Raw genomic sequence first — 13,888 nt, forward strand, 5'->3', positions numbered from 1 at the left:
TAATTTCATATTTAGAGTGCCTAAAACAAGAAAGATATGATCTGAAAATACTAAGTCAAATATTTGGATGAAATAGTAGATACATTTTAAAATTATGGATTAGCTTGAATGATAGCAAATGTATGTTGTACGCATAAATTTAAATAAGAACGATTAATTCAACTTTTTATTGCTTATTATACTTACAATAAATCTATTCTCATGATTGTTTATAATGAATCTTTTTGTTTCTAATAGAGCCTAAATATATTTACTATATATAACTACAATTATGTGAGTACGCACAGTGTGACAGATTTTATAGTGCGATAAGCGGTAATTTTTTATTGCTGAAAATGGCTTCAATAGTGAGCCGAAACGTACAAAATTGATTTAGTGACATTAATAGATATTAGTTAACATTGCGCAATATAATATCCAGCGCTGACGCCCATTTATATTTTGTCGTTATTTTTTCATTGTATTGAATATATTTTCTGATTTGATATGACGTAATGATTTACAAATGGCATATGTAATCTGTTAATATAGCTTAATTTAATGCTTTTGAATTTACAATAAGATATAAAAATAGATAAGATATAAAAATTCACATAAACTATGAAATTGCTAAAAAAATTTTTTCCAAAACAAAAATAAATTACTATAATAAATATTAATAAATATTAATACTATAACGCAAAATATATATTATAATAAATATTGGTGCTGTGGATTGATATTCTTTATTGTCAAAATATTTTGCAAAAAAAACTAAATACAGTGCATTAAAACGGCAATCATGTTGGCAAAAATTGTTGAAAATGTTTCTTCAAAAAATTATACGTATATGTACATACTCTATGTTATTATCATATAAATCATTATATAAATATTATCCAATATTTTATATTACAATTTCTTATTTAATAATGAGAATATGTTATAAATCAAGTTTTAATGTATTCATTGTGACATAATATAAGAAATTTAATGTAAAAACTGAAAATGCATAAGTTATATCAATAACATTACACATATGAAATATATTAAATTATAACATTCCAGAAGTAAAACGTGTTTTTTATATTAATGACTAGTCTGTTGAATATCAAATAATAAATAGCTTTTATTTAAAAAATTGTATTTCATCAGACCTTTATTACAATCATTAAAATTCTTTAAATATTTTTCTACATACATTTACAATACAAATTCTCTAAATCTTCTCTAAACATATATATTTTTAACAACTATCTACTAAGATAATCATAAGGATTTACAACGACAGTAATCTTTTTACTTCCTTGAGACATTCATTTGCTTCTAACAAAGAATCATTGTCTTCTTTACTTTCAGCTATTTTTCTTCCTTGTTGACAAGATTTTTTAGCTTCATCATATAAACCTTTTTTTAGAAGCACATTTCCTAAATTCACATGAATTGAACCCAAGTCAACCATATCAGGTAAGTTTTCCCCTAAAAACATTATGTAATATATTATGAGATTAATAATTATAAAAGTTATAAATATAATTGATATTCATTAATATCTTTTACCTATTTTTGCTGCAGTAGACAAATATTTAATAGCTTCATCATATTCTTCTCGTATGCAACAAATTGTTCCCAAATCATTAAGCAGAACAACAGTTTGTTCGTGTTCTTCACCATTTATTTTTTTACATATATTATAAGCTTGAAGGAGATAATTTAAAGCTTCGGTATATCGAGATTGTGAAAGTAACATTCGTGCATACCAATCAAAAGTTATACCTTGTAGCAACACAACATCTTTATTATCAGAATCTTTTTCAATGTGCGATTCCAAATTTTTCATACAAAATTTATAACCCAGCTCTGCTTTTCTGTATGAAATAAAAAATATATATCTTATATATAATATACTATATACTATAATACTGTATTAATAATGAAAAGGAGAAATATGCTAGAGTTAATTAGAAGTATGATAGTTAATTATTAAAATTTAGAATTTCTGTTTTTTATATGTAATCTTTTAGAATATAAATCTTTAATTCCATGTCATGCTTTATAAAAAAAATACAGTAAAGTTATTGAAGATTATACTGCTTACTTTAGCTCATCAAGATGTTCAAATACTTTGGCCATTTTCAGGCTTATATGGATTATTCGCATATCATCTTCTGTAGCTCCATTCGACATCAGCCTTTGCAAAACTGATATGAACAATTGTTCTGCTTTGCGATATTTTCCAGTGTCGAAAGCAAGATTAGCCATTACATCATAGATGTATGTGACAGCATCATAATGTTGTATGGTTTGTGCTTGGCGTAACGCTAAGTGTAGCATTTGCTCTGCTTTATCATATTCTCCCTTCTATAAAGGGAAAGCAAATGTTGCTGAAACTGTGATGAGATTCAAATGAAGATTCAACTCCTCATCTCAATATCATTTCATATAAACATTTATATATTAAAAACATAAGATAGTCTCAATATATACATATATCTTACCTGTATCAATAATACGGACCGTTTGATCGTCATAATAACTTCTGGGACTTCTTCGTCGGTATCTTCGATATCAAGAAAATAATTGAAAATTAATGTAGGCAACGATACTGCAAGAAGCATTCTGGATTTGTTCTCTTGTGATTTGTGACTATCGTTGAAATGATATTTTTCTATTCTAGCGATAAATCGCGGGAGTTTCACAAAAACATTTTTATAAACATGTAGATTACGTCGAATATTCACTTTGGAACGAATAAAATTAATATTTGGTAAGACGCATCTAGACATATGCGATATCGAATTCAGACGATACATTTTGACAATCAGGTGGACTAATGTCAACATTGTCAATCAACATATCGCAATGTAGCACCAACTGATCATCAGCAGTAAGTGCACTTTCAGACACTTCGTTCTGTGTTCTGCGCGTTTTATTCCTTTCTTTATTCTTGCTACCGATGCTACAAATATAATATTTTGAAACATTTTTTTATTGGTCAAATAGTGAAATTCCTTCTTCTGGTTGGTCAATCAAGAATAATACGTTAATAAATTTTTTTTTTTTACCCGCCATTTCCACCGTTGTTACTAAACTGCTAAAAGTAAAATTTTTCAAAAACAAATAACCGTCGCTAAGTTATTTTGTCTTAAACACTAATGCCGATACATTTGATCATATTTAATGCAAAAATCTATCATGGCTAGATCAGTAAGGTTAGCAAAAAAAACAATCGAAAACAGAATTATAAAAAAACATTCTGACATAGAAATCAAATTATAAAAATTAATTTTGCAACTAATAGCATTATTTTAATTGAAAATAATCTTATTAAATCAATAACAGTGTTAACGAAACAAAATTTTATTAAAACAAGATTATAACGTACATGTATATATTTGTTTCATTAATAGTTATTGAAAATTAATTTCAACTAAAATATGCTGTTAATGGAGCCATTATGTGACATTTGCATTCTAATAAATGAGATATGCAATTAAGCTTTTATCTATAATCTGCATAAGCTCGAGATTATGTATTTTATTAAATTTTAAAAGTGAAGTTACATAACCTCACTTGTCGTTATGCGATAACTTTAGATCTGTTTTTTATTCCTGTACTCATTTCTGAACTGGTGCAATAAGTTGAAGTGAAACAAATGTATATTTGTTGTTTAGAGATATAAAAAACGAACCTTATCACTAAAGTAGGTAAGTAACGCTAATGACGTTATCATTATCTATAAAACTATAACTTTACGACTCGATATCACGTGCGTAAAAATGGAAAGCTACTATTTTAATTATCCATTAGCTTTGCTTTAAAAGAAAACTTTTTGAAAAATAATTAGATCACAGTAGAAGATTTAAAGATGTCAGCACTAATCATTCCATTTAATTTCAAAACTTCATCATTGATAAGATACTCGCGCCATTTTTACGTGGGGACAATTTCTTGGCTTTTCACCTCAATTTGCACCTCAAAAAAATCCCAATTAAATTGTAATTTCAGTGACTAATTGAGAAATTAGCGAAACTGAAGAAATTAATAAAATTATATTAACTACTTCACTACATCGGCTTTGTACTATTATTATCATTATTATCGTTGAGACATAATATCTTTCAAATGATCCTATACAAGCATAGCAAAAAAACTGATGCAGGTATAATATATCTTTCATTTCTATCGAGATGCATTAGAGTGTGCATAATCAGATGTAAAATAATCCTGTTACGTTGATATATAATTTCGATTAGATATACAACGTCGCGAGTGTAATCAAAATGCAAACAGTCGCATACAGGTGTGCGATGATAAACAGGTAGATTCGAAGCTTCCCTTTGAATTAAATCCCGACCAATTCGCAATCATTTAAATTCGCGAAAGATCTATCGAGGGCCGTTCACACGGATTGCGTGAATGTCGTGAACGTGACGGACGATCGCGCAGCAGATATTCATGCGCGCGTGATCACACGCATGCAGGTGTTCACACGCATAGCGCACGCACATACATACGCCTATACGTTTCGTGTCTACCTCCTTACACCTCCCTGCAACCTGCGACTCCCTCCATCGCCTCGATGTCCCCTCTACCCATCTCTACCATGGCCTAGCCGTTGTCCCATGCCCCCGATGTCGTACACCTTGATTTCGTGATTCGTCGCGCACCTCTTCGACTCGCGCGGGCATGAGACAGGCCGCATCACCTCAGGTAGGTCTTCCGGTATTGTGGCGTACTCGACCAACTCGACTCCACGTTTCTTTCTACTTCGCACGATTCTCTGATCTTTCTCTCCCTTTCCCCGTCGCGGATGGTCCAACGTCGCGCGAGATCTCCCGTTTAGGACATTCTGAGATCCATCGCGCGAAACTTGATGCACCCGACCGACCGGGGATTTCCGCGTTCTACGAGTATCGCGCCAAATCGAGGATGATCATTCCGATTGGGATCTCTCATCGATCATCCTTATGATGGAATATGTTCCACGTGAGAGTGACAGTTTCGCGTCTTGAGACTCCATATCCGGGGACACTCCCTTTTAGCCGAGCGAAATCGGCGGTGCGTACCTACGTGCCGATGAGCGCCGACAAGTGCCGATTAAATGCATCGCTAATGAACTAGCAAGGCCGAAAATTAGAGTACGAAATGGCAGCCTTTATCAGACTATAACATTTCAGATCGTAAATATTTTGTCATTTGTATACACATTTATTTATTTTTATATTTTACAAATATCTTTAAAATTTATTAATCTATGATAAGCAATTGATTCTCTTCTGAAAAATATCTCTAAAATCTTAGAAGACATGTATATTTTTTTTTTTAGCCATGAGTTCCGAAGATACAACTGATACAACTGACAATGCGACGGCGGCGGCGGCGGCGGCCGATTCCTTTGGCGTAACTGCACAAACGAATTGGGTTCAATTTGAGGAGGAGACAGATTCGAAAAAAGCTACTAATGTCGAAAGAAAAGCCGGCAACAGTAGCACGCCCGCCGTAATAAAACCCGAGTCGGTTACTGTACAGGTCGACAAAATCGGCAAAAATATTGACCCACCTGATATTAATAATAAGAAAACCAATGAGTATAGAGGTGCTGTGATAGCAACCGAATCCGTCCAGATTAACTTAGATAGATCAGGTTTAAGTCGTTCTATCACGTCCGAGACTCCGGATCTTAAATTACCATCTGACGTTCGAACGTCAGAAGTCAAGAGCGCTTCATTAAAGACCATCGACTTGAGAGATGTGTCCAATGGAAGAAATGCACCGAGTAACGTTATTACTACGTCGATTGGAAATATCAGGCAGGGTTTTGCCAATGGCGATACCATAGTTACTCTTCTGCCGGTAAATACTAAGTGGCCGTGGATTACTCCGGCCAGATTCAGACCGGAATTGGTGCCGGAGGAATTGATGGCACAAGGATTAACCGTACGTATAATTTATTATATCCTTTTTTTCTTTCTCAACAATGTTACAATTTGAATTGACCTTTCGTTATAGCTGTAATTTTTACGAGAAAAGTTGTAAGCTTTTTGCAGTACTGAGAGAGAATTTTGTTTTTAAAGTAATCTATTTATCACTATTTGGACGTTTCCTCCAAGAGATAGTATCGCGACTTGTTTATCTTGAGATTAATTTCATGTTCGGATACTTTATCACAATAGAATCTTTTCCCACTTGTAATTTTGAACATATGTTCATACGTATATATACACATGTGGCATGGTATTTCTAGAAAACAAATTCAAAATTTCAAGTCAAGTAAACAAGATAACTGTTTCAATATTATGCTATTTAGCACATTATTCATATTATTTTAATATATATTTTAATATTGTATATTGATTTTATTTTTATTTTTTAAATTTTTATTTTACTTTTTAGTAATACAAATTTTTAGTTTACTTTTAGTAATACAAAATTCTCTGTATTTGATTAAATTATAGGATGTGATTTGAAATATTAAAGTAATTAAGAGAAACATCAGCTCACATACTTTTTCTTATGTACTCTAAAGAAATAAGATGATCAGCAGTCTAACAAAACAGATATATTGCAGCTTACAGTAGAAGATTATGTTCACATAATGGAATTACTTGTGAACGATGTACGCTTCAATATGTATAATATATGCTACAAGAGGATTCTCGTCCTTTGGATATTCACCGCCTTCGTTGTGCTGCTTGGTTTATTGTTTTCCGGTGTGACTGGCCTTACTTTATTCGGACTGGGTGTTATGTGGTTAATTCTAAATGCAGCTGCAATATTCTTCTGCATGTTTATCAAAATAAAGCTCAATCATAATCTTGAGAAATGTATGGCTCAAGTTAACAAACATTTATTAAGACATAAAATATTATTGGGATTAGATGATAGAGGGAAAATCTCCTGCCACAAAGTTAATCTGTGTTTCATATATTTTGACACCACGGATTGCGTTGTAAGTGAAACTTTTATTAGAATAGAATTTAATCACTTGTTTTTTAAAGTAATATAAAATGACATAAGAGAATAGTCTTTTTAGATAAATATTCATGTATATACAAATACTATCTTTTATTATAACATTTTTTAATATTTACTTATAGTTTTTAATATTTAATATTTAATATATCTGCGAAAGATTAATATAATGGCTTATTTTATGATAGAAAAAGCTGCAAGAAGTAATAGAACGGGAAGAACGCGAAGGTAGAATAATTGGTGGCGATGATGCAAACGATATAAATCGACAACGAGAATTACAGCAACGTATGGACATTGACGACAGTGACATTGTTATACAAGGCAGCACTACTACAAGAATCTCTCGTAAACAGGTAAATGCATGATCTCTAGTCTAATTTTTTATTTATTTTTTATATTTTTTTATTCTTAAAATTATTTCAATTTTATTTTATTTTAAAAAGTTTTCTTTATAATTCAAATTTTCTTAATAATTTTACATTGACATTTTCAATATTTTATTAATTAGGCTAGATGTTGAGGAGCTAAAAATAAAAGTACTATTTTTTCATTTGTAAATCAATATGTGAAATAAGGCAAAAAATTCAATTTATATCCATTCTTTTCAGTTTTACTTTCTACATTGATGTTTTTCTTCAAAGCATAAACATACTGGTTTTATTTTAAGTATAAGTACAAGACATAGATGAAAAGAGTTCTCATATGTTGGAGCATCTTTAGCTCTTCAATATATAAGCCTTAATTACATAAACTCGATTTATTTGTGAAATACGACGTTATTAACTCCAATAAGTTATATTAAATATTTTGTTGTGCATTATATTAAACTACCAGGGTAAAAACGAACAAGTATTCTGCCGTTATGTGCAACGTTGGGCGAAGGATTACTTACGTCGGCGTTTGGATTGGACAGTTGACGAGGAGGGTGGAAATCCTTCTTCGCCACGTCATTTAGCGTCCGCTCTGTGTCCTTGTCAATATATAGAGGAATGGTTACGTAATAAACCACGCGTTCAGGGCAGAGACTTTTGTCCTAGATGGAGTAGTTTTCTCAGAGACAGAGGCATTTGAGAAATATGATTATTCCATGCTGCTTATAAAGATACACACGCTGTTTCACAATTACACAAAAATTGCAGAGATTTTATGATTTATTAAGTTTTCTCGAATGCGCATAACTAAACGTATAAATAGCTTCCAAAGAAAATTACAATTTACTTTTATCGATTCGCAAGTAATTTTTGCCGTAATCCTTTGTTTTTATGTTTAACATACATACTTATGTTTAACATACATTTGTAAAAGTGGCTTCTTTTTATTGATATAGAAATAGCCGAACCGCACAATACATGAACGAGACTGCAACTTTTGATTTAAATATCAGACATTTGTTGCATAAAAAAATTTTAAAAAAACTTTCTTCTCTTAAATTTTGTTAAAACTAACTTTTGATATGCTTACGAGCATAGTGATATAATTAATTTACAATATCTCATAGGTCATTGTTTCTTATTGCTGTATTTGTTATATTATTTTGGGAATTATGTTTACTGATGTCGTTTATATACGTTTAATTTTAAAATATTTTTAAATGTACTTAACATTTTATTTAAAAATATCAAAATATTACAGGTTATAATAATATAAGTACAATACAACTTACATAAGTGATAAATGGCAATTTGGCTCAAAGAGAGAGATTGAAATTAATATAATTGTAGAGTTACATAGAACAGAACGGGATCACTCGTTTCCAGAGCAAGACTCATTTACATTCCGCTAAAGACTCATTTAACGCTAAATGTGGTGTTCATATATTTTACTCGTTAAGCCCATTCTACAATGGCAATAGCAGTAATGGATTAAAAAATAGGCGTAGAAATCAACCAATCGAAGAAGAATAATCAATCATTAATCGATTTCTACGCTTACTTTTTAATTCACTACTGCTATTGCTCATTGTAGAATGGGCTTAAGATAAAGATTATATTCAATTTTATATTTTGAAGATTATATCATCACATTTAAAGTTAAAATTGATAATAGATCTGGCTTGTTGTTAATACAATCTATAGAGATAGATAATGATGGATATAATAATTTTTATTTTGATCTATTCAACATTCCAGTAAATTGTTTCCTTTGAGAGACAAATAATGTACAAATTTTTGATCAAGCTTTCCCATTTATTTATATTGATAACTATAATGTCAGTATTTTTCTCTTTTTACCAATAATTTTTTAATGTTCTACTTATATTTAACCATCTTGAGCTTGGTGACACACACACACACACACACACACACACACACACACACACACACACACACACACACACACAAAACATAAATATATACTTATAAAATGGTGAACAAATAATTTTTAATTCATAATGAATAATTTGTAATAACGGTGAAAACACTTTTATGATAAAAAATCATTATCAAGCATAATGGTCAGAGACATCGTTAGCATACAGATGATTATATTTACGAATTGTACTATATTATGAAGAATATTACTTATAATATCAGTTTTCAACAGTTATATATATGATAGAAATATATAAGTGCGTCCAGATCATCGAGTCCAAAACTTGAACCAAATCTCAAGTCGCAAGCATTTCGATAAATATTTATTACATGACTCTGCAAAAAACAACGAAAGTTAGCCGAAATGCTCGCAGTTCGAAGTTCGACTCAAATTTCGGCTCGATAATTTGGATGCAACTTTACATTGACACTTGCAAGCTTGTATTATAAAACTAAATATATAAATTTGAGAGAGAGAGAGAGAGAGAGAGAGAGAGAGAGAGAGAGAGAGAGAGAGAGAGAGAGTTTTGATAGAAAATTGAAAGGTGGAAGGAAAATCACACATTACTATTTTGCGTGAAGCAAAGGGTTCTATTGAATGATGATGGTATGTGTTGACAGGAACGGGCGGAGTTGCTGTTGCTGAGGTATGCGTCTCGATGGGCACGTCACTTCGTGCGTCGCAGACTTGATCTGGTTATAGACTCGCAGGAACGTGATAGAGGTATTATGGGTCTGTCTGTTCCACCGCGCCATTGTGTCTCCGCCCGTTGCCCTTGTCAATTCATTGAGGACCATCTCAAACACAAGCCGAGAGGCAAGTTGACGTTACGTAAATTCTTTCTAATGCCAGACTTCACTAGATGACTGCCACTGGAGACTGATCACTTTTATAAAAGGGCACTTTAGAACCTTACGATAAAAAATTTCTCTTGAAGAGAAAAATTATGCTGATGTGTCTCTGATACTTTAACCAATTTAATGTTGTATAGTCAAGTTGTTATGCAATAATTCATTCAACAATCAATATTTTTAAAATTACGATATTAGTAGAGTATAAGCGCAACACAATGAATGATTATGTTATTGATATAATAGATATTGCAGGATAGCCCATTTATTCTTTTAATATTTTTTAAAATTATATTTTATTATATGTATTACAGTAATGAAACGATAAAAAATTTATACATTAACGATAAATAATTTATATATTGAAAATTGTCGTACCATAAAAATATGATGAAATGATGGTGCTATATTTTTATTAATAAAATATATATATTTCTATAATCGAGTAAAATAAATTCTAATCATAAAATTGAGACTGTCTTTTATATCACATTCCATGTACTGATAATTTATTGAAAACTAATTAATGCATCTAGAATGCATTAATGAAATACATTAATGTATCACAAAAATATTTCTTACAGTGTATTTGTTGTTTAATATTTTTTATCTGTGCTTCCTTTTATTTATTTTGTGTATACATATATACAATATAAATATATGTATATATGTATGTGTGTGTATATATATATATATATATATATTCACATATCACATTTATGTAGCTTTGCTTTTATTTGCACTACAATTTTCAAAAAACTTTTTAAACTTTTATCTATTCGTAGATATCAATCGATTTAAAAAAAATTTCATCTACAATTAAGCAATTACGCTTGATCGTGTCACTAAATAACATATTACATTACATATATATTTTTATATAATCGCTATATCCTATATATGTTATATGATAATATAGATTTGAAGCTTCAAAAATATAATTTTGAAAAGTGCTAAAAGTAAAAGAGACACTTTGTCATGATCATACTTTTCAGATTTTTAATTTAATGTTCAAACATTGAGCAAACATTGAACATTATAAGAAAATAAAATTGTTCACCATTTTAGAGGGTAAAATTTGTTTTCGTCAATTTAAAAGTATGGAGCCTACATAACGTCATTATTTGTCTTTCCTAAGGTACACACAACTTGCGTCTTGTTTATTTGTGACTAATATAATTTAATTAAAGGTTTTGTCATTATTTAAAATTAGGAGTTTTATAGGAAGTAATAATACTGATAAGGATTAAAAAACACCGAATAGCACTATCGATGTACTGTCGTCGCATTTATCTCGATTCTACTTCTGGGTTAAAAGAGAATTTTTATTATTACTTATTATTTTCGAGCCTTTATTATATTTGCCATAAGTGAAGAAAGACACTATAATTTTTTAATAATATGGGATTTATACTAAAGACAGGGTATATCGTAGATACATACAAATTAATGTTTGAATAGAATTATGAAATATGTATTGTTTGATTATAAGAATAATGGATCCCCCCTGACAAGACAATAAATCTAATAATTATTTGTTAATTTTTTGAAAGTATTAATTTTTCTTTTTAGATTAAACATACATAATGGCTCTATTTTCTTTATATAGTGCAATCGTACATATACAATTGTAAAGAGCAGCTAATTACAATGAAATTATTCGATAGTTAACGTTAGGAGATGATTCACTTTTAATTATATGTTATAAATGCTACTGCACAAATTATTAATACATTGTAAGCATCACTATCGCGCGCGCAATTTTATATGTATACACGAGATATAAAATTTGCTCTAATCTGTCATTGTTCTAATCCGTCCTAAAATCTATATAGATATAAGTCATAATTAAGATGTAATATACTTTTATATTGTGTTTACGTAGTACTTATTACAGAATCCACTATAAAATTGTAATTGTACAGAATCGCCGATATGCAAACTGTAAAGCATTTTATATGATTGTTAAAAATGTTGTGGAATAAAAATATATACATATGTCTATTCTTTATCAATGCCGTGTACTTTTATGTAAAACTGTAAAATGTTGATTAATCTTTTTTTTATAGTCTCAGAGCTATTAACTTTTGTGTAGTACACATTAATATGTAACTAACATACTAATCTTGAGGGATTCCTTGCATGCAGCTGGACGGAAGATGATGAATCTCAATATATTACCTCATTCGCATATCATCAGCACGTAATAATAATTTCTAATATTATGTAAGTATTACATCAAGCAAGTTTCACATTATATAATTTTGACATAGTGAAAATTAATAAAACGCAAAAAATTTACATTAGCTCTTAGCACAATTAAATTAGTTATTAAGTTCAATAGCACTTAACGTATCAGAATAAAAAATGAAATTAAATTTAGATGCACTTTGAATAGATGGATATTTTTTCTTGTACAACAATATCCAATTTGCTAAGAGGTCTTTGCGTGTCGCGTGTTTTAACAAGAAACTCTATCGCTATTATTACTACATTAATTTTATGGTCAATTACTTTCTGCTTTGCATGCATGGTTATTTGGGATTTATGCATCTAATAACACTTTAAAGTAATAAAAAGGAGAAAAAAATTTTTTAAATTACAATCCTACTTTTTATATTGCATTATTCTAATATTTTCGGAATTCTTCCTCACATATATCTCTCTATTTTCTTTTCCTTTCAAGTTTTAAGCATAGATAAAAAATTCTATTAACATCATATAAAATAATAGATTTTATTTGAAATAAATAACATGTATCTTCTTCTTATTGAACGTTATACTACGATTGTATTTAATTTAAACTTGTGTATTTTGATGTCAAGAAAGTAAATATGTTATATGTATCTAAATATGTTATATATTTATACATAAATTGATGTTTTTGCTGTTTCACTAATACATTATTTATGACACATATGAATTTGTATGTGGTGATACATTTTTTTTAAGATGTAAAGGAGGTGTTATATGAGCCATATACCAGGGTATGTCAGGGTATATCACTATATTTGCATCCTTGTTATTATTAACATATATTAATCTATCGACATGATTTTTCTAGGGTATCCACCAGGATTTACATGGTGTGCCTACCTTAGTGAACCTGTGACTCAATTTGACATGGTACCAAGTTTTTCCCATTAAATAGTTTTTGTTTTTACAAATCGTGTTGATACAATATCATTCGAATTTATATATAAACAGATGAGCTATATATCAAAATAAGATATACCATTACATGTACAGAGAAAACTATTTACACGTTAATTTAATTATACATCTTTTTATTCGCGCATTTGTTTAGAATAGTTACTTAAGCGAAAATTATCTGTTATCAGATTTTATAATATATATATTTTTTATAACTATATATTCTTTGATATTAACAATAATTAATCTGTTTTCGAGCTTCTGATCATTTTTTAATATTATATTTAATATAGTGCTCAGTGGTATATAGTGATTTAGTAATTTAAATTATTGGTTAAAGCTATTTGATCTCTTATTCGGAAACTATTCGCAGAAGCAATGAAATAATTTTCTGAAATAGTTGTGCGCACGACACAGTATTATAAGATATAAATTAATTGTATCAATTTATATATAAATATATTTTTGTCGTATAAGGTATTATTATATGTGAAGATAGCTATACGTTTAACAGGCAATACTCGGTAATTTCTATTTAATCAAAGAGTTATAAAAAAATTTCAAATAAAAGGGATGCATTGTTTCATAAGAAAACTATATTATGTTAGAAAATA

The 13,888-nt window shown here is 29.6% G+C and overlaps 2 protein-coding genes across 8 annotated transcripts; one reads left to right on the top strand and one right to left on the bottom strand.

The window, feature by feature from the left end:
* Positions 1 to 1,106: 1,106 nt before the first annotated feature.
* Positions 1,107 to 4,982, bottom strand: LOC108685719 (tetratricopeptide repeat protein 19 homolog, mitochondrial). 3 transcript variants are annotated; one of them, XM_018190671.1, is made up of 5 exons: positions 4,518 to 4,982; positions 2,478 to 2,539; positions 2,078 to 2,340; positions 1,540 to 1,847; positions 1,107 to 1,458 (listed from the first exon to the last, which is right to left on the bottom strand). In XM_018190671.1, the coding sequence occupies exons 2-5, from the start codon at positions 2,508 to 2,510 to the stop codon at positions 1,259 to 1,261; spliced, it is 804 nt and encodes a 267-aa protein (XP_018046160.1). In that variant the 5' UTR covers positions 2,511 to 2,539; positions 4,518 to 4,982; the 3' UTR covers positions 1,107 to 1,258. The 3 variants fall into 3 exon arrangements, with proteins under 3 accessions (XP_018046160.1, XP_018046159.1, XP_018046158.1); XM_018190670.1 differs by lacking the exon at positions 4,518 to 4,982 and adding an exon at positions 3,671 to 3,755; XM_018190669.1 differs by lacking the exon at positions 4,518 to 4,982 and having other exon boundaries at positions 2,478 to 2,984.
* LOC108685718 (transmembrane protein C9orf91 homolog) lies at positions 4,616 to 12,350 on the top strand. Of its 5 annotated transcripts, none has more exons than XM_018190665.1 (6): positions 4,616 to 4,692; positions 5,309 to 5,919; positions 6,551 to 6,931; positions 7,143 to 7,310; positions 9,891 to 10,086; positions 12,270 to 12,350. In XM_018190665.1, the coding sequence occupies exons 2-6, from the start codon at positions 5,311 to 5,313 to the stop codon at positions 12,326 to 12,328; spliced, it is 1,413 nt and encodes a 470-aa protein (XP_018046154.1). In that variant the 5' UTR covers positions 4,616 to 4,692; positions 5,309 to 5,310; the 3' UTR covers positions 12,329 to 12,350. The 5 variants fall into 5 exon arrangements, with proteins under 5 accessions (XP_018046154.1, XP_018046153.1, XP_018046152.1 ...); XM_018190664.1 differs by lacking the exon at positions 4,616 to 4,692 and adding an exon at positions 5,046 to 5,120; XM_018190663.1 differs by lacking the exon at positions 4,616 to 4,692 and adding an exon at positions 5,081 to 5,162.
* The last annotated feature ends 1,538 nt before the right edge of the window (positions 12,351 to 13,888 follow it).

Source organism: Atta colombica, unplaced genomic scaffold (genome assembly GCF_001594045.1).
Source record: "Atta colombica isolate Treedump-2 unplaced genomic scaffold, Acol1.0 scaffold155, whole genome shotgun sequence".
NCBI lineage: Eukaryota > Metazoa > Arthropoda > Insecta > Hymenoptera > Formicidae > Atta > Atta colombica.